Source organism: Centruroides vittatus, unplaced genomic scaffold (genome assembly GCF_030686945.1).
Source record: "Centruroides vittatus isolate TY-2023 unplaced genomic scaffold, ASM3068694v2 scaffold_1319, whole genome shotgun sequence".
Lineage (NCBI taxonomy): Eukaryota > Metazoa > Arthropoda > Arachnida > Scorpiones > Buthidae > Centruroides > Centruroides vittatus.
Window position 1 is genome coordinate 119,045 of NW_027122674.1, and position 25,730 is coordinate 144,774.

At 31.4% G+C, this 25,730-nt stretch overlaps 2 protein-coding genes across 6 annotated transcripts in view; both read right to left on the reverse strand.

The window, feature by feature from the left end:
* Nucleotides 1-4,689, reverse strand: part of kermit (PDZ domain-containing protein GIPC-like protein kermit) — a 60,684-nt gene extending 55,995 nt beyond the window's left edge. Inside the window, exon 1 of the mRNA XM_067284529.1 lies at nt 4,189-4,689. Within this exon, the coding sequence (XP_067140630.1) occupies nt 4,189-4,434 (246 nt within the window). The 5' untranslated portion in view covers nt 4,435-4,689. The remainder of the gene's footprint in view (nt 1-4,188) is intronic.
* Nucleotides 4,690-14,332: 9,643 nt separating this feature from the next.
* The window catches only part of roq (roquin), a 108,312-nt gene continuing 96,914 nt past the window's right edge, over nt 14,333-25,730 (reverse strand). For 4 of the 5 annotated variants that reach the window (XM_067284527.1, XM_067284524.1, XM_067284526.1 and 1 more), the window contains 2 exons: nt 20,140-20,254; nt 14,333-16,435 (listed from right to left, as the gene is read on the reverse strand). In XM_067284527.1, the coding sequence (XP_067140628.1) occupies nt 16,401-16,435; nt 20,140-20,254 (150 nt within the window). In that variant the 3' untranslated portion in view covers nt 14,333-16,400. The remainder of the gene's footprint in view (nt 16,436-20,139; nt 20,255-25,730) is intronic. The other variant, XM_067284525.1, reaches the window with a different exon arrangement.

Here is a 25,730-nt window from a genome sequence, read left to right on the forward strand (position 1 = left end):
GATTTCTTTGTTTTTAACACTTTTAGCTATTGAAACTTAATAATTCTTATAGCAATAAGTTTCAATTTTCATAATTAATACAATCTAAACATCAGTAACCTTTTAAATACAGTCAGGCAATTGTAATATAATAATAATAATAATAATAATAATAGTAATTCTTTATTGTTTGAACCTTAGTTCAGTTTAATATTATATTGGTTAATTTTCAATGTTATTTTCCTATGTCTCACTTTCATGGACCACCAGTATAGTGCCTATCAGAATAAAAAACATGCACACAGAGTACACACTGTAGAGGTGTAGGAGTAGTGAAAATATTTAGAGGGAGCCTCAAAATTGAATTGTTCCTAGGGCCACTCAAGTGCTAAATCTGCTACTGTCCAACACTATAGCAAATATCATAAAGTAAATGTATTTAAGAGGTAAACATGACATATACTGGGTTTTAACCAATTTATTATACTGAATTATACACAACATTGTTTTTGAAAATAAGTCACTGGTGCTTTAAGCTCAGAAAATTATCATCTTAAATATGGTATAACAATTAATTAACAATAGCTATAATTAAAGAAACGTCAGTGATTTTTGAACACTGATAGGAATTTTTCAGCTGTTTTTTGTGCTATTTACCTATTGATGATGATAATTATAATTGAATTTCTTATTACAATAAACAAAGTTTAATAAGTGTATTTTAACTTGTATACTTTGAAGCATGATAATTCTGATAGCATTAAATGACTGAACAATATTCATGATTAAAATAAGCAAATCCTAAGCCTACTGTATCTAAAAGATACTACCAAGTTTAATGCTTTATTACAACTGAATGACAAAAATATATAAATCTTACTCAAATATTCATATCATACGAAGCCATTCACATTACAATGTATTCAATATGTTTGTCCTCAACTTCAATCCCAATCTCCTCAATCTTATTCAGAACTTGTTGACATAAAATTTTGAAAAATGTATCTCAGAACAACAAAGGTTTCATTCTGAATAGATAATTCTAGTTCCTCCAAAATGTTTGATTTGGTACACACTATCCTCAAGATATTCCCATGATGTCACTGAAGTTCAGATCTGGATAACAGGCAGACTAGCTAATCCTCTTCCATGGCACTTTCCATGATGAAAAGATTGCAGAAATGAGATCAACCATATTGAATATATTGTAATATAAATGACTTCAAATGCTGATTTGAATGCTATTTGAGTAAGATTTTGTATGTATTGTTACTCAGTTGTGATAAAGCATTAAGATGCATACCTCTTGGTTCAAATGTATCTGTTAAAAACAAAACATTTCTGGTAGTTATTATTTCTGTTTGCTTTAAAACACAAAACTAATCCGTTTACACTGAAGTACATATAGTGCTATGTTATCCTCCATTTAAATATATTGTAATGATAAATGTTTTTACCTAAATTTTTCAATAAAATACAGATCAGAAATGACCATATTTAAGCTATTTGTAATTGAATAAGATATAGTTGTATTTTTATGATAAATTCTATTATTTTAAAGGTTTAAATAAATCTTCAAAATTAATATTAATTTAGTGTAATAATGTAAATGAAATATAGATTCTTATTTTGTAATAAAATGCTAACTAATTATGGTTATTTCATTCTTTTACATCGTTATCCAGTTTCTATGCTGATTAGATGGTAAAAAATTTTCTTGATAAAATAAAATTTAATTCAACATAATCTATTCCTTCTCCACAAAAATGCTGATTAAGATTTATTTTATTCTTAATTACTTGGTGCAATTGAACTCAAATTACAATTCCAAATAAATGACAGAATATGAAATTCATAGATTATAATAATTCAAACATTTTTTTGTTTATTCATAGACCATCATCGAATCAATTTCAATTTGAAAACAAAAATATTCCAAATGAGATTTGAACTACAAAGTTTGAAATGTGAAAACCAAATTATAAGCAGCATAAAAATTAAAATAAATATAAATTACAGGTAAAAACAACAACAACAATAATAAAAATAATAATAATGTTAATAATCCACTATTTTTTATTGTTGTCATTTTTAGTTTTCCTCTGTAATTTATATTCATTTTAATTTTTATGCTGTTTATAATTTGGTTATGGTTTTAACCATTTTGAATCTTGTAGTTCAAATCTTTGAAATATTTTCATTTTCAAATCGAAATGATTCCTACGATAGTCCATGAATAGACTGAAAATATTTTGATTATTATAAATTTAGTGATCTGTCACTTATTTGGGGTTGTGCTTTGAGATAAGCCTTGATGTTTAAATATATAAATGTGTTTTAATGTTTACAGTTGTAAACAACTTATTTACCATTACAGTGATGTTTGAGTTACATATTCTGAAAGTGCATACATAAACAAAAATTTGCACAGATTTAAAGACTAATTATTTAATAATAAGACCACTTGAACTTTTACCAGCAAAATTATTTAATTATTAATGGAACATTTCTGACTGTCTAAACAGTCATCTTCAGGATACAACAGAAAAAGAGAATAGAATATAATGTAGAATGGAATGTATGGAATTTAAATTAAATAATTAAAAAATAATTGAATTAACTCAAATATAGAACAAGATCATAATGAGAATTGCCAACTAAAATAAAACAAAATATAAGGAACATAAAAGATATACAAGAAATAAAACTCAATAAAATGCATAAAAAATAAAACATAAAAGTGTAGCTGGATAGGAATGATCATGGGTATAGCCAGGAAGGGGCATGGGTGGGCACGGCCCCCCAGTTAACCTGGTGCCCCTCCCCAAAAAATTACAGCCTCTACTAGGCCCCCCATAACAAAACCCTGGCTATGCCAATGGGAATGATTTAAAATTTTGAACATGCATTCTATAAACAAACAAGTAATTACTACATATTTTATAATTATAATTATGAAAACTTTATATCTCCATTATTCCTTCCAGTTATATCACAGAGTCAAATCTGGATTCAAATAGAGAATTCTGTCATAAATATTGTTAATATGAATTCTGTATGAAATAGATAAAGGGATATCCACTCTGATATTTATACACATAAGTCTTCTATATTATATAAAAGATTTCAACATTCTTGTTGCTGTAAAGTGATCAAAATAAATCCAATTTAAAACAGACGTTCTCTTTTTGGGAAAATATATATGGTACCTACAGCAATTATATTGATAAAGTGTTCTTGAGAAAAATCTTATCTGCTAAAATCTTTTTCAATGTCTCAACATCATCTTTCAGATTAAAGTATAAATGATTTTCATTGACTAAAAATTTTTACATTCAATTTTATCGCTCATCACATTATATACCTATATATTTAATGATCATTTATTATAAGACATTAAATTGATACTTAGAGACAATTTTTTTAAAAATAAATTATACTTAATACCAGTATTTTACCAATATTAAGAACAATATGTTTTTGAAAAATTTAACTTTATCATGCAATATGCAGAGAAAATCAATCATCATTTCAATTGAATATAAATATTACATTTTTAATATTGAAACTTTGTTAATTTGATTTTATATCAACTCAGTAACTTATATTATTTTGCAACGTTTTTGTTGTTTAAATAAAAAAAGAAAAAATGTATTTATATTAGTTCTATCTGAATAATATTAAAGCATTATTATTTTGAAATTCTTAAGTAATATAAAATAGGTTTGTTTATCGGTATACTGTACAGGCCTATATATTTCAAGGCAAATTACAACACAATTTAGTGTTCCAGTTTGTATTAGCTAATCAAGATAGCTCAGTTTAATTAAACACTGTATATTGCACAATACTCATTTAATAAAAGATTAAAATTTGTTTTTAATAGTTAAAATTTGAAAAAACTTTCCTAAAACTGTAAAAAAATAATCACATTTTTGTAAATTTATAATTGAAAAAAATTCTATTGAAAATAATACAAGTAAATTTTCCTTTTTCCCGAAAAGGAAATTTCAAAGAATCCATTATTACATCTACAAGTCTTGTATTATCATATCTGTATTATGAAAAAGTAAACACATCTATCACAAATAATCTATGACAATTATTACTTGGAATAAACGGAACTTTGCAACACACTTTTCGGCGATTCGATTAACTTATTACCTTTAAACTTTACTACCAATAGATATTAAGTTAAATAATACTTACATCCGTAACAGGGAAATCGTAGCATTCACATATCTTTTGATATAACTCTTTGATATTAGTGAAGCCAGAAATAATGCCAGTCGGGCTACCTTGAGCCTGTTGGCAATGGAAGACCAAACGAGGTTTTTGAATTTCGTGTTGTCCACCGCTTCCATTAGATCCCGCGTTACTGGATGTGTATCCTTCGGAATCACCATTCGTGTGTTCACCTGCTGCATCTCTCTTCTTTTTACCAAACAGAGGCATTATGCGCTTATCCACAGGATGTATTCACATCAATCGTTGTTTTCTTATTTACACTTAAATAATTCTTCTAAGTTACACTTAAAAAATTCATATTCCCTTCTAACAGGCTTGATTTTTCATAATGTTTTCCCGATCTTTTTTTCGTTTCTGTATAACAATTATTTGGTAAAACGTTAGCACCAGCTTGTCACCTAATACATTAACGTGTCTCCGAAGTAATGTAAACCGCCGTCCGCAATATTGCGGGAAATCACATGACGAATGACGCCATCCGCACACCTGTCGAAGTTCGTTAAATACACAATAGAGGGATTGCATAGTATGGATTCAATTATTAATTTCAAGCAGAAATTTATTATAAAAGTGCAATAAAATTAATATGTTTCGTATGATTTTAAATAAGCTAATCTTTAATTTTTGATTAAATTAATTTAAAACATATGACAAATTTCTTGTGGCAATCTGCGTTACAATAAAATTCCCATCTCTTGTTAGGAATAAAAACAGTGAATCTTTTTAATAAACTGCTATTTTTCTTTTAATTTTCACCACCAAAGAGTTAATTCAAAATCATTCCTTCGCTTTGAACAGATTCGTAGATTATGCAGGAATGTTATAGAACAGAGGAAATAGCATTAAAGCATAGCGGCTCGTTCGTGTTTAGAAACTTTTTTGAGGGATATATTTTTTTTTTTTTTTTTTTTTTGCATACTACCTGATAAACCGTATGCAATTTTTAACGTCGAAAATTTTATGTCACACGATTCGTTCCACTCTTAACTGTTTGGTATTGAACTATTAAATACATTAATTATATTTTCGTGTTTGTCAAAATGATGGATTGGATTTATGGGATAAGGCATGCAACACACGGGCAACGTGCCAAGGAGGAATGTATTCCATGAGGACATTCTATGGAAAACTGGCTGATATTTCGGTGTTAGACACGTTAAGAAAACGCGGAAAATTCCACTCATAGCGTGGTTGTGGATTTGAACCTCAGCCCGTTGCTGATGCTCAAATCCACAACCACACTATGAATGGACCAGGTTTTATCTATTCGGCGCGTCCAAATGATCAATCGAGAGGTTGCGGCCGAAGTTTTCATCTCTAAAACTTGAACGTCAAACGTCGAGCGCCGCTTACAAGACAGCGGCGCTCGACGTTTGACGTTCAAGTTTTAGAGATGAAAACTTCGGCCGCAACCTCACTAATAACGAGAAAAATACTTAATGTGTTCTTTGAAAAATAGTTCTTGAAAACAGGGCAAATAGTCGATTTTGTCTTTTATTAAGTTCTCAAACATGTTTGTATCAGACAGCCCGATATTATTCTGTTCTCTTTCTTTCAGCTTGCTTATTATATTATTATTACAGGTTAGTCACAATTTATGTTTTTGCAGGCCAATATTTTTTATTTATGAACACTGTGTCTGAAAAGCGTAATTGGAGTTCTTTCTGGAATTCCTGAATTCAATTTTTAAATTTAATTTAAAGTCTCTTTTGAATCTTTATTATCTTCTCCAAGTTCCCTGATTGCCCCTTTTTTTACCTTGTTGTATTATGTTTATTTCTTCAAAACGTTAGATTAATTAACAATGACATTTCCTTTCTGCAGTTACTCCTTAAAAGGCATTAAGTCACAGTATATTAAAAAGTATTATTTAAACAAGTTCATAAAACACAACCACAAGGTGAAGAACTGACGAAGCACACACAAATTGAGACCGACGCAATTGATAACAATCTATTTACTGTCTGCAATGTACGCAACAGCTCGATCGACGTCACGATTCCAGGATGGGATTCCCACTAAGCTTTATTGCGCAGTCGCAATATTAAAGATCCAAGCCTATATAACGTATGCGTAGATCTAACATAACCCGAATGAGAATTAAATTTTCAGTTATTTATTATATTCTTAAATACGGAGTATCCTCGAAAAAAAAAAAAATGATTTGATTAAAATACAGTCGAGTTCGCATAAGTCATCATAAATATAACTCGACACCATCGGTTAAGTTTTCAGTTTTCTGTGGTCCCGGCCGACTTATAAGGGCATTAATGTTAAAAAAAACTCCGGTTTACTCAACACCGTTTAACTCGTCACCACTGGATAAATCGACATACTTTTGCCGTCCCACACACGTTTAGACTTCTGATAAGTCGATTTCCCTCCTGAAAAAAAAAAAAAAAAAAATGAATTTACACCGCACAGTGCAGTGTGAACTCATATTTTTCAGGAGGGGTCTTATTTATTAATATATACATATTAATAAAAATGCCTTAACATTTTATGTATTTTTTATAGAAAATAATAACAGATAAACAAAAAGAAAATATACAATCTATATCAACGTCACAGCAGAATCCGATTTTACATTTTCTCACGTCAAGCGTTATTTGTAGCACGTGTTTCACATTTCTGTTAGAAATGAGTGTCCGAAACTAACAACGCTTACGCTGAAAGAAAAATATGAACTTGTTTCTGAATTTCAATGTAAGAAAACTTCGCAAGCCGAATTTGCAAAACAAAAAAAAAAAAGTTTCCAAAAACAGAATTGGTGGGAATCCTGAAGAAAATAGAGGACATTAAGAAACTTTTGGATTTTCGTCGCGGCTGCTCGAAAATGCCAGAGAAAGGGTGCGTTCTTTTATTCCTCCGCGTAACTCCGCGCGAGCGACATCCGTTTAAAAATTCCTGCGGAACGCGTTCCTAAATTCCGGTGGGAGTGCGCGCCGTCGAACGGCAAAAACGGCCGTTTGTAGCAGTAGTTTACGGTGGAAAGCAAAATGGCGTCCTTCATGGCTCAGATAGTTTCGTTTCGGGATCCATTATGTGGTTTTATGAATGAAAATTTAGAAGTTGTGAAAGCGCAAGTTAGTGCACGCTGTGATGTGTCTTTTCGATTTTTTTTTCGAACGGCAGCCGGCATTCTAATTTTTTTCGTGGCTATTTTGAATGCTCTTTCAACAAATAATCCATTTTATGGTTAAATTTTACAATTGGGACCCTTATTTTGCCTTTAAAAGCTCATATTTTAGAATTATAGATTCCTCCATCACCATACTATCGATAGTGCGGGCGCCGCCATCTTTCTTTCACAATCGTTCCTAAATGCCTACAAACAGCAGCGCACTCCCGTAGTAGCGGCGACGCGGAACGACCGCTGTTAAAAAACGCACCCAAAGTCGTCGTACAAAGATGTCGAAGATGCTCTTGTACGTACATTGGCTAAAGCAAATTCATTCGTTGAATCTTCCTGTTTCGGGACCGATATCGAAACAAAAGGCGATGGAAATTGCTTGGGTACTTGGAGTAGAAACCAACTTTAGTGCCCGTGATGGATAGTCAGAGAGGTACTGTACATACATTGCACTACTGAATTTTCCTAATTGTAGTATTGTGGTTTTTACAACTTCGCTTTAATGGTCATATCGGATAACTCGACACATTTTTACTTTTCGTTGGGGTGTCGACTTATGCGGACTCGACTTTAGTAATGCAACGGAAATGTTAGTTGCATCTAGTAATAATATTCGAACTTATATTTTTAAGCTTCTAAAAGTCGTTAACATTTTAAACACATTGTCTAATCCGGAAAATTCTTCTTATCCCGAGAAATCCCGCAAATTTCTTAAAAGTTCACTTTTATCTTTTTTGTGTTAAGGTTGAGGAAATTTTCAAATAGGAAGTATAATTAAATCATAAACTGTCAGAATACATTTATATTTATTAATTTTAAGCCCGCTTATTAGTTTTTTAAAAAGTTGCTTGTTACAGCATCTCACAGATTGTCAATAATAAACATGTACAGTCAAACCTGTTTTTATGCGGGGGATAGGGACCGCATTAAAAAAATCGCACGAAACTTCACGAATGGCTGTAAAAAATAGTTTTCGCAACACAATTAAAAAAATATTTTTTTTATGCGGTCAACAGGGACCGCATAAAAAAAGTCTCACATAGAAAATAACTCAAAACTGTACGAAATAGAATTTATTGACAACAGATGTCAGCACTTGACTGCATCGTCTTGTCTATCGTCTGTTTTACATATTTTTGTCCAGGTGGTGTTTTGTTGACTTAAAAAGTAAATTATTTCATTTTTCGCATATTCATGCAATAATATTACTATAATAAGTGCATTTATGCTATAATAAGTTTATTTAGCTATAATAAGTCAACGTGAGACATGACGAATCGCACGAGACTAGTCGCCAACTATACCGCACAAATAAAAAATCGCACAAAAAAACCCGCATAAATTAAAAATTCGCATTAAAAAAATCGCACAAATAAAAATCGCACATAAAAAGAGCGCATAAAAACAGGTTTGACTGTATTTGTGGCAGGACTCTGAAAATTTTTTACTTGTCAGAACCTGTAATATCTGGAATAATTGCGTCGATGCTGTCTTAATTTTTAACCATGCCCAGTAGCTTCAATAACCGCATTATGCCAGGTTGTGCGAATTGGGCAAGGATACGAACGAATACGAAGTCTGCAAGTATGAAGTTTTTCTTCATAAACCCGATTATTAAAGACAAACGAACTGCCGAATTATCGAGCTATAAGCTTGATACCGCTATTAAATAGCCAAGGTAGACAAATCAAGAATACTAGAGAACAAAAGAAGTACTACAAGTCATCTCAAAAACAAACTAAAAATCTTCGAAGCTACCGGAGAAAAAACACGTAACATTTGTCTTTTCTTAAATACATTAAACATGATTCCACCCACATCCATTGAATGGGAAAGGACATTTTCGGTAGCGGGACTTTCCATTAAAATAATAACCAGATTGAGTGATCGGAGTATCGACCGTCTTTGGTTTTCAGTCTTATAAAAATTTACAATAATATTTTGTATCATCTTTTATTTAAAAAACAAAAATTACCTTCTAAGATAGAAGTTTGATTTAAATTCATTTTTCTTTAAATTTTCAACTCAATTCGAAGGCATTTTTTTTTTGTAAGCAATTTCGGGGATACTATAGATTACCACCTGTGGAATTTCGGGACTTTGAGTATACATCTGAACTGAGGGGACCGAGACGAGTCCAACGATATCCTACTTTTGGACTGGAGACGAAAAATAAGAAAGTTATCATAGTTTTTAAGTTATCATACATTTTTAATGTTTTCGTGCAGACGGCACCGTAGTTGCTAGTCCTGCCATCTCGCGGTAAAGTCTGCAAACAAATTTAAAAAAAAATCACTCTGAAAGGCAAGAAATTGCACAAACAGTCGAATGCCACTTCCTTTTTTTTCTTTTGTTCAAGAACTACCGTGAATCAATAACTAGTGACGTTAAACAATCAGCGGCCTGCCGGCGGCTCCCCTCCCGGGGGAGTCCGTCGGAAGCACAAACAGTCGAACACCAGTTCCTTTTTTTCCTTTTGTTCAAGCATCACGACTCCCGATTGCGATAGCGAGACTGAGGAACAGTAGCCCCCGAGGTCGACAAGCGCGAGGGTGTGCAAAAAGGACTTAACTCGAACTGTAGACGATCGGTGTGCTCGTGAATCAACATTTGCCTTTGTTGAAGGTATATATGGCCGACTTGCCAGACTGCCTGTTAGACACTCGATAGGCTTAGCGGAGTGAGCGACGCGACTCCCGATCATCGCGCGATCGCCGAAAAAAGTACGATAACTTTCTTATTTTTGCCTCCGGCCCAAAAGTAGGGTATCGTTGAATTCGTCTCGGTCCTCTGAGTTTAAATATATACCCAAAGTCCCGAAATTCCGTAGGTGGTAATCTATAGTACACCCGCAATGTCCAACAAACTTTAATAAAGATTTTCTATTTGTGAGACTCCAAAAATCGAGTCGAAATTATGGATAATTATAAAGTTCCAAAGTCAGGAAATTTCGGAGAATAAACCGGAACAAGAGCTTGTGTTGGTGATGTAGACCAGACAGGAATGAAACAACATACGTGTTTTAAAACAAACGCGACGCGATGATAAATGACGGAGGGGAATGTCAACCGAGAGAGAGAGAGAGCTTTGTCAGGGTGTTCGCGAACAGGTGTCGAGTCTACACAATCGAGCAAAAGGGGGGGGTTAATGACCAACCAAAACGGACATTTTTTAAGTCGTGAGCCGGAAATTGATAAGGGGTAAACGGCCACAAGAACATTTGGTAAATCGTTTGAGTCCAAAACGTCAGAGAAAAGGGCCATAACGGAGTAAAATACGACTGCAGACTTCAAAAGCTCCGTCAACACCCCTCGGACCTTTCACGACCCGGATCGGTCTTGGTTTTTGCCTTGAGACAAAAGAATGACTAATCGGGATGAGGGAGAGGGAAAACTGGACCAATCAAAAGGATGAAAATCCTATAAAATCCCGAATCGCAAGGTCAAGATGTCCGTTCTCCTCCGGACAAGTGTTGCTTCATAGATACAGAACCTCCCTCCGTCAGCTCGTCAAGCCTCTCCTCCAGAGCAACATACTCTTCGCTATCCATGCCCAGGAGCACACATCTTCTGAAAACGGACCGCATCCGACCACCGACAACCGGAGATCACCACCAAGACGATCTAGATCGCATTGTGTATTAATATTATAATTTTATGTCAAAAATAAACGGTTTTTGTAAGACACATGTCATCTTTGCCTCTGTCACCACCGCCCACATACGATCAGTCATAGGCTTTTCCCGACACGCAATTAACTTATTGCCCCTAAAAGTCAGCAACTTACATATTTGTGAACATTTCTACGTAATTCAAAGGTAATTTTAATATATAATTTACAGAGAATTGTTAATATTATGATTTTGGAGGTTGCAGAACGTATTAAATTACTTTAAAAAATGAAAAATAATTATATCATTCGATTTCAAGATATTTTTTATATTTTAAAAATAATTAATTATATCCCGGAATTTCCTGGGATCCCGGGAAACAGGTCACTTTTTTCCCGAAGTCCTGGGACAAGCAAAAGACCGGGAAATGAGAAACCCTAGTGTAAAACTTATATATAACCGAATTTAACGATTTGTCCGAATTTCTTCAGACAAATCGTTAACATGAGTAAAAAAAACACCATCCTCTCGACATACCCAACGGGTTCCTTTCAATTTCCTTCTTTTTACAAAGCAATTTCAACAATCTAACCTAATCCATTTATTTTCTTACTGGTCAAATTATGGAGGGTAATCATCATGACGAGGAGCGGATCTACATACGGACTAATAGGACTTAAGCCCTGGGTTCCAAGTGTCAAGGGCCCACAAAAATTGAATTATTTTTGTTAATATTATTTCTTTATTTCTTAAATAAGATATAAAGTTTGTAATTCAACACCATTTCATAAATAGATATATTTCAACTCTGATTTTGATGTTATTGAAAATGAATTTTAAACCCCGATTTAAAGAATTGTAATCGAACAAAAAATGGCGGCCATTGGACTTCAATAAGCCCTAGGCCCCGAAAAACTTAGATCCTCTCCTGGCTATCATCCATTCCGCTTTAAAAGTACTGACTGCATTACAAATAGACGCAGCTTTATTGTAAATTATTAGAGTAGCTACTCTGAATTGTGTGGCACATTTGCCTGCGTGACATTCCAGCCATTAACCAACAACTTGTTCATAAAACAGATGCCTAGGTCTAAGGATTCCCACATCAAGTAGTAGTAATTTGTGAATTGTGTGTCCAGATAGCCTCAAAAGAATTATACTATTAGCTCGTACTAATTCCAGTGCACATAAATTTTTTATATGAGTGCTATGGCCATCAAGTAACAAAATTATTTTCTTCTGTTACTGGATAATATATTCAATAGAATGTTGAAGCTACTCTAAGAAGAGTAGCCGTTTATTAATTCTTGTTCTGAAACTTTTATAGGACTACCAAGTGGGTATTATTCCACCCGGTGCATTTCTTTTCGTACACTTTATATTAACTTACTTTGTTGGTTTGTCCTGTCCAGAATCCTGCAAGTCAACTTTCATCTATGTTCAAATTTCAGCTTTCGATGTTGACACTATCGAAATAATGAACAGGAAGTACTATTATCAAAGAGTCACATTTATTTTAAAAAATTTCATGTTTAAAATTGTCTCAGTTAGAAAGTGACTGTAGAATATAATGTGTGACATATTAGTCATAATAAACATTACCAGTTAAATTAGCTAAAGATAATTTATATTATTTTACTTACAGTATATTACAAATCAGAATGTTTAAATATTTCTCACATTTTTCATCAGATGGAAAGTAGTAATGATTTTTCTAAAAATTACATATGAAATCAACATTAAAGGACCTTACGTTAAAGTAATTTAACATTTAACGTAAAGTACAGTGCTTTAATACTTCAAAATGTAGTTGGTTTTCAGAAATTCTGTAATTCAGCGCTTCTCATTAGTTTTTCTTGCCGTGTTTAGAATAAGCGCCACACTTATTCTAAACGAATTTCTGACAATATGGTAATTCACTAGAGCCGATCATTCATTGGTGCAACTACACTATATCTCATCAAATTCAGGCTGATAAACATTTTGAACATCAAAGTATGGGCCAACCAATATCAGCATGTAGCAAACCCTTTTCCTCTGTTCCCAAACAAGCACTTGGCTTTAAGTCTTGCATTGAAAACACAGATATTCTGACAGCAGAAACCTGATGCCTCAAAACTTTTTCTAATTTAATGTAGATTTTAATTTTGTAATGAAACCAATGTTACCAGATACCAGCATTGTGTAAAAGATATACACGGATTGCCGGCACACGTAGTTTCTTGTTTTGGTATCCTATTATCCTATTGCTATAGGATTATAAATAAAATGCAATAGCATCCTATTTACAATCTCTTCAAAGCGGCGAAGTGGAAGTGGATATATGCTGAGTATTTGACGAATCCTTAATCAGTAAATTAATGTATCTTCTTTCTTCGCCCTATCCGGGCATTATTTTTACGAGGAAGTCGGCTGTCTTCGACCCCGTTAATAAAATTTTAAATAATTGGTATTTTAAATGTATTTTGTTTACAATATCATAAATATATTATGAAGTGTTAAGTTTTTATATCTAGTTTATGAAGTGAAATTGTCTGGAATATAGCAATTTGTATAAGGAGTGCCTACTCTTGATGTTAGTATAACCTATCTGATATTTGTATTTTCTAATTCTGATTAATCTTTAAATATTTATTGTGGCAATTTTCTCAATACTATAAACAAACACTATCTTCCTATAAAGAAAATAGAAATAAGGTAATCAGTTAAAATTTTCTTTTTTTGACATTCATTTATCTGCACAGACAGTTTTGGGAAAAACACTATCTAGTTATCTGTCTCCCTACTTGGATACAAATGTATAATTTTTTTAAATTAATGTAGATTTAATTGAAAATATAACTTTCAATATATAAACAGAACATACAAAATCTGAAAATATTTTAATATATATATATGCAGTCCCAATTTATGAAAATTTGTGAAAAATTCATAAAAAACAAAGATAAATAATAAATATGAAAAAAATTGGTGTCAATGTAATTCCAAAAACTTATTCAAGTCAAAAGTGCATAATTCTCTCAACGGATGTCAAGTAATGGCCCTGACAATGGCTATTTTTACACAAAGGTTGCAACTTAATGTGTGTTCTAATTTAATTTTTGATACTTTTTAAACATTTACAATATTTATTATTTATTATGAGTTCACTGGAGATAAACATTTCCTCTGGTTTAGAATTTTAAAAAATTCTAGTATATTTACTTTGAATGTTTTCAAACCCCGTGAAATTATGTTACAGATTGATCCCCGACGACGGACTAAAGAAGACCAAATGCAATTGAAAATAATATTTTTGCTTTCTTTTTTTATTCCAATAATGTAGTTTTTATGATAAGAACAATATAAAAACACAGTATAAATAAATTTGAACTATGAAACTTTATTTTTCTACTCACTGTTTTGTAGTAATCACATCACCACAAAATATCAATAACAGAATACATGTTGGAAATTCCAACTTTCACACTATATGGATAGCCACTGGCAATACACAAAAATTCCTTCAGAATAACTAGTGCCATATATGAAATAGCTTTGCATGACAAATGACATAAGCTATGCCCGACATTTGACTTTATAAAATGTTGGGCTATAATGTTTCCTACATGGAAAAAATTTATAAGAGTTCTGCCAGTAATATGAAATTTCTCAGAAACCACATAACAGGTCGTTATCCAACCAGATCATATTTAACCTTCAGAAAGAAGTTTTAAAAACCAATTCCTCCATGGGACCTTGTCCTTTCTCTATAAAAATCTCCCTCTTGTCACCAAGTTATCTCTAACAGCAATCAAAACAAAACTTTAGCATCTATGCTATTATCACAAATTTCAACAATATGCAAATACATAAAATCAGTGTAATAAAAAAATTATTAAAAATGAATGATTTTGCACTAATTTGACAAGGATATTTTTTAATTACACAGTAATTAATATAATTTTTTTTTTTACTCTTAAGTAGATATTTTTCTTCCTTGTTCTATTTTGAAATTCACTTTGAATTTTGAATTTTTTTATTCATGATCACAACTCTGGAAAATACTTGTTATTTATCTCATGAAAACTCATTACGTAATACATGATTAAAACATGGCCTCCTTCTGGACTAGATAAAAATACTGATCCAGAAAACAAAGGCTACTTTTAAAAACAAATGTACAGTACTTTTCATACCCTTCATTAAAATTATACTTCAAATTTAGTCTTTATGAATAGGAAAAGTGCAATGTGCTCAATGATGATCATATATAATAAATTGTTCAATTTGAACAAAGAGATAATATGTTGATAAACACCAATATAATGAATTTTAAAATTTTTTTTCAATATATTCCATTGGAACTAATTCTGTTTGTACACATGAACTGTATATATATAATTCCCCTAACTTGGATATGAAAAAAATCTACTAAATATTTTTAATCTTCCACATAATTTATATATTCATTTTAACTGTCTATATTAAAAAGTAGACATAACAAATCATGTAAATTCCTTCCGAAATGAAAATAATAATTTAACTTATCTAACTTCAGAGTTACAAATTATTCTCTTAGAAATGGCACCTGTTTAAATCATTATATAATAATATGATTCTCACATATTTACTAGACAATGTTCTCGATGGTCCCATAATATAGTACAAATTCAGATGCTAAGTTTTCAATTTTTTTTCTTTTATCATTAAAGAAAATTCAATGGTTTTTTTTTTGGAAGATGAAAATGTTTAGGATAAAAAATATTTTAATTCTATTTTGTGCTTATGCTCATATATTTTGATTTAAAAGGAATTGAAGTACATGTATTAATAAAATAAAATAAAAATAAAGCATATTATATTGGAATATATTCTTTTGTTTTTTTTTTAAGTAAAATATTCCCAAACAATAACTAAAATATTTAGTTTGGTTTGGTTTTAAAAATATTTAAACTTCCAAAAAAAAGGCCAATAAATTTTCTTTTATGATATGAATATGGAATAAGATACAATTTATGCCTCTAGTTTTTCTGATGAAGAAAAATTGTAGGGGGCTAAATTATATAATCAGTTTATACAAAAATTATATGTACTTTTTCTTGTTGTAATAATTACAATATATATATTTTTATAACAGTAATATATAAATTGAAGAGGACAAGAGGAAGGTTTAAGTGAAGAGGAAGAGACTAGGCACCCATTCACCTTAAACCAGCCTTTAATGGCTGAACATTTCTTCATTAGCAATGCTAATGTCTTGCAAAATCTTTCAATTTGATAATTCTTTACATTAACAAATGTCAGCTTATTGCAGTAACAATCACTATTGGAATTTATGATTAATATATTGTAAATGAACATCATTTTTTTATTCAATCATAATTCTGTAATATATGTGACTAATGATTAATGAAAACTTTCAAATGATTTTCATATAAAAAGTAAACTTCACATCTCTTTAGAACATAATATTCCATCAACATCTGAAAAGAAATGAATATTAAATTAAAATCATTTAGTTTAATACAAAAAAAATAAATGAAAAAATTGTGAGAACTGATTGATAAATAAGGTCTTCTGCAGCATTGTGCAAAATTTAGGGTCATGCGATCAGTACCACTTGGTGGCAATGAATATCTAGTTTGTGTGTACTTAGTTTATTGTGTTGTGTTGTTGTGTAAGTCAAATTTAAAGATGAATGCATCATCCTCATTCCATCTAAAAAAACAATCAGTGATTAAAGTTTTTATTATTAGAAGATTACAAGCGAAGCAGGAAAACAATCAATAAACTATAGTATTTTCTAAAAGTATGTCGAAAAGTTTAAGTAGCTAATTTAGTAAGGATATTTCAGAAAAGTATGTGAAACTTCTGAGAACTTGTTATAGACTCGCAGAGAAGACCAAAAAAACCATTTGTCTTGAATTATGATAAAAAGATTGCACTGTAATAAAGAAAGATGTTACAGATTATTCCATACCTCTTTGCAGCTCATATCTGGTACCACCAAAATTAAAGATGGTGTTGAAAGGTCAATGCTTTTCATTAGATACCAAAGTTCAAGCTGCTCTATGAGAATGAATAAAGGAAAAACTTTCCACTTTTTCCATGCAGGAAATGCAAAAATGAATTGAATGTGTGAAATGTCACTCTAAATAACTTTTCAAAACGGGTCTTATTATTCAATCTCTTCTCAAACTAATTTTAGAAATGGAGACCTTATTTATCAGTCAACACTTTATACATAAGTTAAACTTTTCTTTAAATAAAATAATTTTTCAACATGCAATGAGTCAGTTAAATTGATATAGGCCTCACATGCAAAATACTACTCAGAAAATTAAATAGAGTTATCAATACCTATACAGTAAAACACAACCCTTTCCAATAATGTCTGAAAAATGTTTGGACATTACACAGAGAAAGATTAATAATTTTAATAAATATGTAGTAATTTGATATATTATTAAATAAGTCAGAAAAACTAAGTGACTTATTAAATAATAAAAATAATGCCTGTTATCTAATATTTGTTTGCCCACATTGATGTTATCAGATATATGAAGAGGAATTAATACGTAAAAGGGATGAATTACTAGAATCTTTAAAGAAATAGTTTTTCTTTAAAGATACAAAATACATTTAACCAAAATAATTAATTAAATAATGTTTGCAAGAATTAGTGGAGTGCAGACTTCTGAAACATAAAAAAAAGTAAAAGAATAACATAGAATACACACTTTTTAAAAAAAGAAAAGCTATAAATTTTGTCAACACTATATTTTTTCCATAAATATGATGGAAGAATTAGTGCAATCTTTTTGCCTACACCATGTAGAGTTGCTTCAAAATATATTATTCTTTAGTCCTAACTAAAGCAATTTATTATATAAACTTACTGTAATTTGATCAAATAATACATAAAAATAATTATAAAATTATTAATTTAATCATTTCAAAACTGTTTGTATTCACTTAAAAAACATCTGAATGTACATGTTCCATGTGATCAAAGATCATTCTATAATTATTTTAGAGGATAAAGCTTATATTAAATTGCTGAAATCTATGGTAAAACAGTTCTTTCAATAGTTCTGTTAATTGAAAAATATTTTTTTTGGTTTTATTACTTTATCAAGATAATTAGTCGCAGTTTAATAATATTTTCCTCTAATATGCTGTCAATACCCATATTATTCAAATTTCTATCTAATTTATACTAGAAACATATTTCATTATAAAGAATTTTTAGATATAGGTTTAAAATAACATCACTTAATTTTATAGCTTTAATTCAAAATGAATAAATAAAACAATACTAAAATCATCAGTTGATTTGAATATTGCATACTCTTTATTCTTAAAAATAACTTTATCCATTTGATGTTTTTATATTCCTTTATACTCTCTTCTTCATGCAAACAAACACTAATGTCTATTTCTATAAATAAATACTGCTTATATACTCGTTAAAACTTTTAATACAAATTACTTAAAACTTAACCTGTCATTAAAATAACCAAGCATTATAATTTAAAATTATCAAAACAATTTAAAATTTTCCTTACAATTATAATATTAGAATTAAAAATCATTAAATTTCATTAAAAAAAAAAAGAAAAATGCAATCTATACTAATATTATAAAGAGGTAAGTGTTTTGGTTGTAACGGGTAATCTCCGAAACTACTCATCCGATTTCAAAAATTCTTTCACCAATATTTTGAATGGACCTTCAGGGTGGACATAGTATATTATTCCGTTAAACATTCGTATAAATTAAAAAAAGATATCATATAGGATTAAGGCTTTTATGTCCAACAGATGGCGCTAACTCCACGAGTACGACAACCTAAGTTTGCTTTTCTGTGAGGATGAACTAAAGCAGATCATCTATCTATCTATATAAATAAAAAATGTAATGTTTGTTTGTTTCTACCGATTCCTTTAAAATTTTGACACAACATTGCATTTGAATACGCATCTGTTTTTATGTAATATACGAGTCGAAATTCCCCCCACTGGGGGGAGATGGACAGGATTAAGGCTTACTGTGAAGAACTCGGCTTCTACTTATACTATTTTAGATGCGGTTTTTTGCATTTTTGATTGTGTCAACAGAATATACACTAAAAAGGAATTTTTTTGAAATTCCCCCCATGGGGGAAGTGTTATACATTTATAATAGATACATTTTGAGCCACAACAACAAGTGGGCAGGTCTGCTAGTTTGCAATAAAATAATGATTTATATTCTAATACCTTACAACAGAATTATGTTGTGATGCAAGTACAGATAAAAAGATAATTGGAATTATCTAATCTATTATAATCATTTTTCTCAGTGTTGGAAAGTAATATTTGAACAACATATATTTAGACTGTCTCTAATTATTCATTCTAATTAACAGTATTTTAATACAGTAATACCTGAGTTATGTAACATGCAACTTATGTAATTTCACAGTTATGTAAAATGTAAATCTCAAAAATTGAAAAAAAAAAAAAATCTGAGTAGAGTAACATGTAATTTTACAAAGAATTATTCTATTTCAAACATTCTCTCTCTCTCTCTCCCTTTCACACTGTACCAATTTATTGCTCTGCTAATCCTTCACTTTTCAATCTAATTGTAAGCACATAAACAAGCGTACCGGGCACAAGATCTTTCTCAGTGAAGGTCAAGCAGCAAAACCAAAGCACATCTTCATTGCTTGTTTTTTTTATTGATATGTGTATTGTTTCACATCATTAGTGTAGTTTGCCTCGAGTGATTTGTTTAATACATAACCTGTTTACCATTGCTACATTTACATAGTGTTTGTTGTTTATTTACAGTACTGTACCATTAAAATGCAACTGAAACAACAAACCAAATTCAACAAAAAAATAATAAATAATATATGTACAGTACACATAAAATAATAAATACAGTATTGAATTATTAATTATGTAGTTACACTTAAGCAATTTACAAATTCAAGTTACATAAAGGTCTATGGTCCACATTACTTACGTAACTCAGGGTATTAATGTACTGTACAAACAAATTTTAATATTCCTGTAAATCTAGCTAATTTTATAAAATCTGTAAGAATTTATACGTTAAATTATTTAATCATTAATTAAAAGTTAATAATAGTTAAAAATGGATAATTAAATTTCAAAAAATATAATAAATAAATAACCACCTTCATCATCTATTTGCTCATCTCCCCAAGTTTCTTCTTCTTGTTCTAACTCTTGAAGCCATCTTTGTTCAATTTCTCTCATTTCTTCACCAACTTGCATTTCATAATCATCCTGAATATTTATAAAACAAACAAATTTTGTATTAAGAATTCATTATTACAAATTTCAAAATATTACATTATTTCACTTCAATGAAAATTAAATATATTTATAAGTAAAGTATATTTTTACTTAAATTCACCACACTGCACCTTTTGTGTTGCCGAGAAAGTTTTATTGAAAAAAACTAACGTTATTTTCAGTTATTTTCTTGATCCTTTTTTCTGTTGTTGATATTTTGAATTTTTAAACAAATGTATTTTTTTTAATGGAACGCCAATGTTCCGTTTCACACGTTTCAAAAATTCTTTCATCAGTATTTTGAATGGACCTAGGATGGCCTATTGAGTAGGTCAAAAACATTAGTTTTTTCAATAAAACTTTCTCAGCAACACAAACGGTGCAGTGTGGTGAATTGAATTAATTATTTGCTGAGCGTGTATCTGTTTTATTTTTTACTTAAATTTAATATTTTTCAAATATGAGGGGTGATCAGAAAAAAGTTTCCCTAATTTATCTACAGAAGACAAGGTTCCACTGCTGTAAACTGACAACGTGATCTCAAAGTGACAACAGTTCTTTATTTTTGGACTGCAATTTAAAAAAATGTAGACCTATAAATTCCCACTGTTGTTTGCCTGTTGTCTGTCCTTCCATAATGTTGAAAACAGTGTTAGATAGATGAAAGTTAAGACCAGATATGGAAAGCTTAGGAGCAGATGTCAATTAGCTATATACAAATTTCCACACTTTAGGCCAGAAGTCATGTTATTTCAATTCAAAAATTTTCTCTTGAACAGAGTTAGATACATGACCAACATGACTTCATTATTAACAGGAAAAGCAGGGACAAGACACTAATAAACTTAAGTGCATTGTGATGAAAAAGTGCAGCCTGGAATAGTGACAATGTCACAATAAATAATTGCTCATTCTGTATAGTTCCCATTATGATTTAGATATTTGTCACAGTATGGAATAAGTTTTTCCATCCTTAATACTTAGAAGTCGAAGTCTTGCTATCATAGCCATGTTCTTGCAGTGCACTTGCACTCATTGTTGCACATAAAGAAATGAGTGGCCGTGTGCTCCTTTATGGCAAGGAACAGATGAAAACCATTAGGTGCCAAATTGGGGATGTAAGGTGAATACTTGAAAATCATCCAATAGAAGCTGTGCAGCAAGTCCTATGCTCAATGCAATGTGAGGTTGAGTGTGTTGTGGAGAAAAATCACACTGTCTGTCAAACTGTTTCTTTCTGACATTTTCTCAGTTTCTTCAGGGTTGCACAATATGTCTTCAACATGATATCACTTCTCCAAGCAGGCCACCATTTTGAACTGCTACTGCATATAACTGAAACATCATGTTATCCATTGTTCCATTCAACAACTAGGTATCTTAGAAACAACATGTGTCAATAGTACTTAGAACAGTAGATTTTTTTCATGCAGGAAAACTTTTTCTGATTGCTCCTCACATATATCAAATATAAAATGATTCATATGAAGAATTTTAATTTCCTTCAAATAATGCACAGGTTATCTTGCTTGAAAACCAATTTTAATATGAAGCAGACTATGCATCACTTTGGGTTATCTGTCAATTTTAAATTGCAATTACAAACTTATTCAACAGCTTTTCCTTCGTCTAAACTTACAAAGAGCATCTTTAAAGAAAATGTAAAAAATCTTTTTCATGCATACACATTCATCTCAATTGTGATTTTTCCAGAAACCATCAAAGATACATATATAGGATGATTCTAAATATTTGCAAAAAACTTCAGGAGTTGATTCTTTGATTAATTTCAATCATAAAAACACATATGAACATACGTTCAAAACAGCATAATTATAATAACTGTTGAAAATGACAACTACCAACTTTAATACAGGATGCTATCCTCTGCTTCATTGATTGGTGCACACATTCACAAATACCAGGGGTGTGTCAAAATATTTCAAAGAATGCAACAATGTGATTCCTTAATTTGTCTTTTGAAATTGACACACAAATTATTTTAATGTACATTATGATCGTTTTATTCATACTTATACAGTATAACATCATTTTAATACAGCTGTTCTGTTATTAATATAGTAAAACCTGTGAATTTGGACACCTCCATATATTGAACACTTTCACATGGAACTGGACAAATCCCTATACTTTTACATGTATATGATACTCTATTTCTTGGACACCTCTCTACCTTGAATTTTGGATACTTTTTTGTAATTTAACTAGGATATTTTCAGAAATTTGTGTCTAAGTTTTAACTGTTGAGTCATCCTAAACAGATGTCCTGTTTAATCTTATCAGTTAAAAGTTAAGGAAACTTATGACAAACAACTTTTTTATGGTATTTGAGGAGATTTTCCACATTACTAACAACCAATAGCCTCAGACATCATTTCTTTCTAAAGACTAGAGTTGTCATATTTGAATACTTTGTGTCCAATTGGCTACTTCAGCACCCAAAAATTTTGCTGACAATTGACTATAAATTTGGCTAATTTTTTAGTTTGAGAAAAAAATTCATGGCTTTTGTTCACCACTAGTTGGCATTCATTGTTTTAAATCCGATCCGTGTTTTAACATATTCTTGAACCTACATCAGCCATTAAGTGTAAATTGTATACAATTTTTTTTTTCTTTTTTGTCTCTGACCTATGGGCACTAATAGGATCTTTCTTCAAGCCTACGGTAGGTCAGCCACGCCCACAACAGGGTAACTAGCTGGTGAGGGACAGATATCTAAAATGGATTACTCCCCAAAAGAATCCTTCAGATTTGGATCCTTCAGAGTTTTAGGCTGATGGCTTATTTTAACTTAGCCATCTGACCTTCATGTGTCTTTACCCACCAGTGACCATATGGATAAAATCATGAACATTTGGCCAACTGGTCACGAGTTCGCTCCTCACAAAAGCACTAGCTTATGACATTTCCTGGATTTTCTTCACATGCCTAACATACAAATAGGGGACAATTTCCTACAGAAGGTCTTCTTGAGAGGCATCCCCCTTAACATATTGCCCATGTTGCATTGCCATATCCCTTTAAATCAATCATGTGACTATTAGTCATTCTCAAAAGTACATTATACTCATTTAAAAAAGCATTAAAACTGAAGTAAATAAATGATTTAAAAGAGTGTTAAAGCTGAAACAAGATTAAATGATTGTGTTCATGATTTAAAATGTTAATACCTGAAGAAAACTCAATAAGCTCAAATGTTATTCACTCAACACACACACATTTTGCTTGATACATCTCAGAACAGGGACACTATCCTGTAAAGCCAGTTTAATTTCCATGCTTTCAAGATAAAAACAACTCACTCTATATCTTGGATACCTGTATAAATTGGGATACATTCTTATAAAATCAAAGATGTCAAACATAAAGAGGTATTACTGTATATTTTTTAAAATACAATTGATTTCAGTGGCTTATCCAGGATCTGTACTAGAGGGGGGCAACTCGTATTAGTTTCGAGAAAGTGGGGAGGAAGAGTGAGATTTCATAACAGATTGTTCTAGTCTAGTCACAATATTCATTATTCAAACTGATACTAAATTGATACGTCTATGCTGTGTGTCTGTGTATCAATTACTAGACTTTAATTTTTCTTCTTGAGAGAGGCAGCTACCCCTCCCTGGGTACACCCTTGATTGATTTCACAAACTTTTGGCAATAACAGACACCTCTTCCCCAATTAGTCCATTAGATCAAGGTTGTACTATGGCCGTCAGCCATATTATAATTTGTATATAGTTTATAATCCCTTTATTTCATTTTTATCTTCTTATTTCCTGTCTATTGTCTTCAAGAACTTTCTATATCAACCGTTACTGCTGGAGGGGAGGATTACTCCTTCTAAGAACCAAGGGTTAAACAAAGAAGAGGGTATTAAGACTTCCATGAATTTGGGGAGAGAGACAAAAGAAAGGAAGGCTTGAAGCAAGGAGAGAGGAGAGCGATGAACACTTTTTTGGCTGGACTTCGAAAGGAATGGAGGTGCAAGGAAGTGATCTAGACTCTGAAGAGAGGAAGGAAGAAGACTGCAAGACCGTCAAGGCCAGAGAAATATAGGCACAAGGAACTAGAGAACGCCAAGAGAAACGGAGAACATCTAGGATGAACAGCCAAATAAAGAAGGAGGATAAAAGACCACTATTGTGAAAGGGCACTTCCTCAAGGATATCGATCGATCAACGTGAACCCAGGTACTTTCTATCTATTTCTATATACTTTCTATCTTTCCTAAGTCTATCCATATCCCTATTATATTACTTTTAAGGTAGTTATAAGTTTAGTTTTTAAGTCGGTTATAAAGGTTTTATGTTACGCACGCATGTATTATTGCTTGTACGCGAATAAGTGGCGACCCCTTTCCCAGTGAGGATGCCAGTGGCGTGCCGTCATTGGAAGCGATGGAAGTGCCGATTCCACCTTCCAATGATTTTCCCTTGAATTTTATAAAATATAAATTTTCATATTTTAACGTACTTTGAATTAATTAAAATGAATATTTTATTATAACTGCATTATGTATCTTTTACAAATTTCTATACTACATGTGAAAAAAAAACGATAAGATTGCTATTGTATAGTCGAATAATTCGGTGGCGGAAGGAATGTCGAAACCGGGTCAGTCTCCAATCAGCCAGATTATATAGGCATTAGCACATGCGGTTTACAGTGCACCAACCTCACCCAGTTTAGCTGGTAGAAGCGACACACTCGTAAAGAGTACAGCTTTATATCCCGGAGCGGTTGTGGGCTGTTATCCGCCTGTCTGTCAACTTCCAAGCAGCCAGATTATAGGCATTGGCGCATGCGCTTTACATAGCACAAACGTCACAGTTTAGCTGGTAGAAGCGACACACGCGTAAAGAGTACGCGACTTTATATCCCGGAGCGGTTGTGGGCTGTTAGCCGCCTGCTAGATATTCGGCCACCCTCGCCCGATTATGTGAATAACGAGGAGACTAGATCAACAACGGGCAACCCGCGGGCCAGCTACGGCTGGCGAAAAGTTTCTATCCGGCCCGCGAGATCTTTAATAGATTATTAAATTGGAAAAATAACTAATTAATAGTTATTTTTCCAATTCTTTGTAATTTTCGAAAACGATAAGAGAAATAAATGTAGTAATTAACTTTTTATTTATTTATTTCATATTTGCAGACTAAAAAAATTACGAGTCACAAGAAGGCGTCAATTAACTACTACGGCGCGGAAAAAAACGTAAAATTTATTCTGGCCCATGTTATAAAAAGGGTTGCCCACCCTAGACTAGATTTATAACAACCCAACTGATAGGAGTTTACTGGCACGTTTTTATGATAGTTCTGTATAGTTGACAGGAGTTTAAAAAAACTCCATTAAAATATTTGATATATTTATTCTGCGTTTATTCCGCTCTCCCATCTTATATTACTTACGGATTTCAATGTTAAACCGGTGATATTACGAT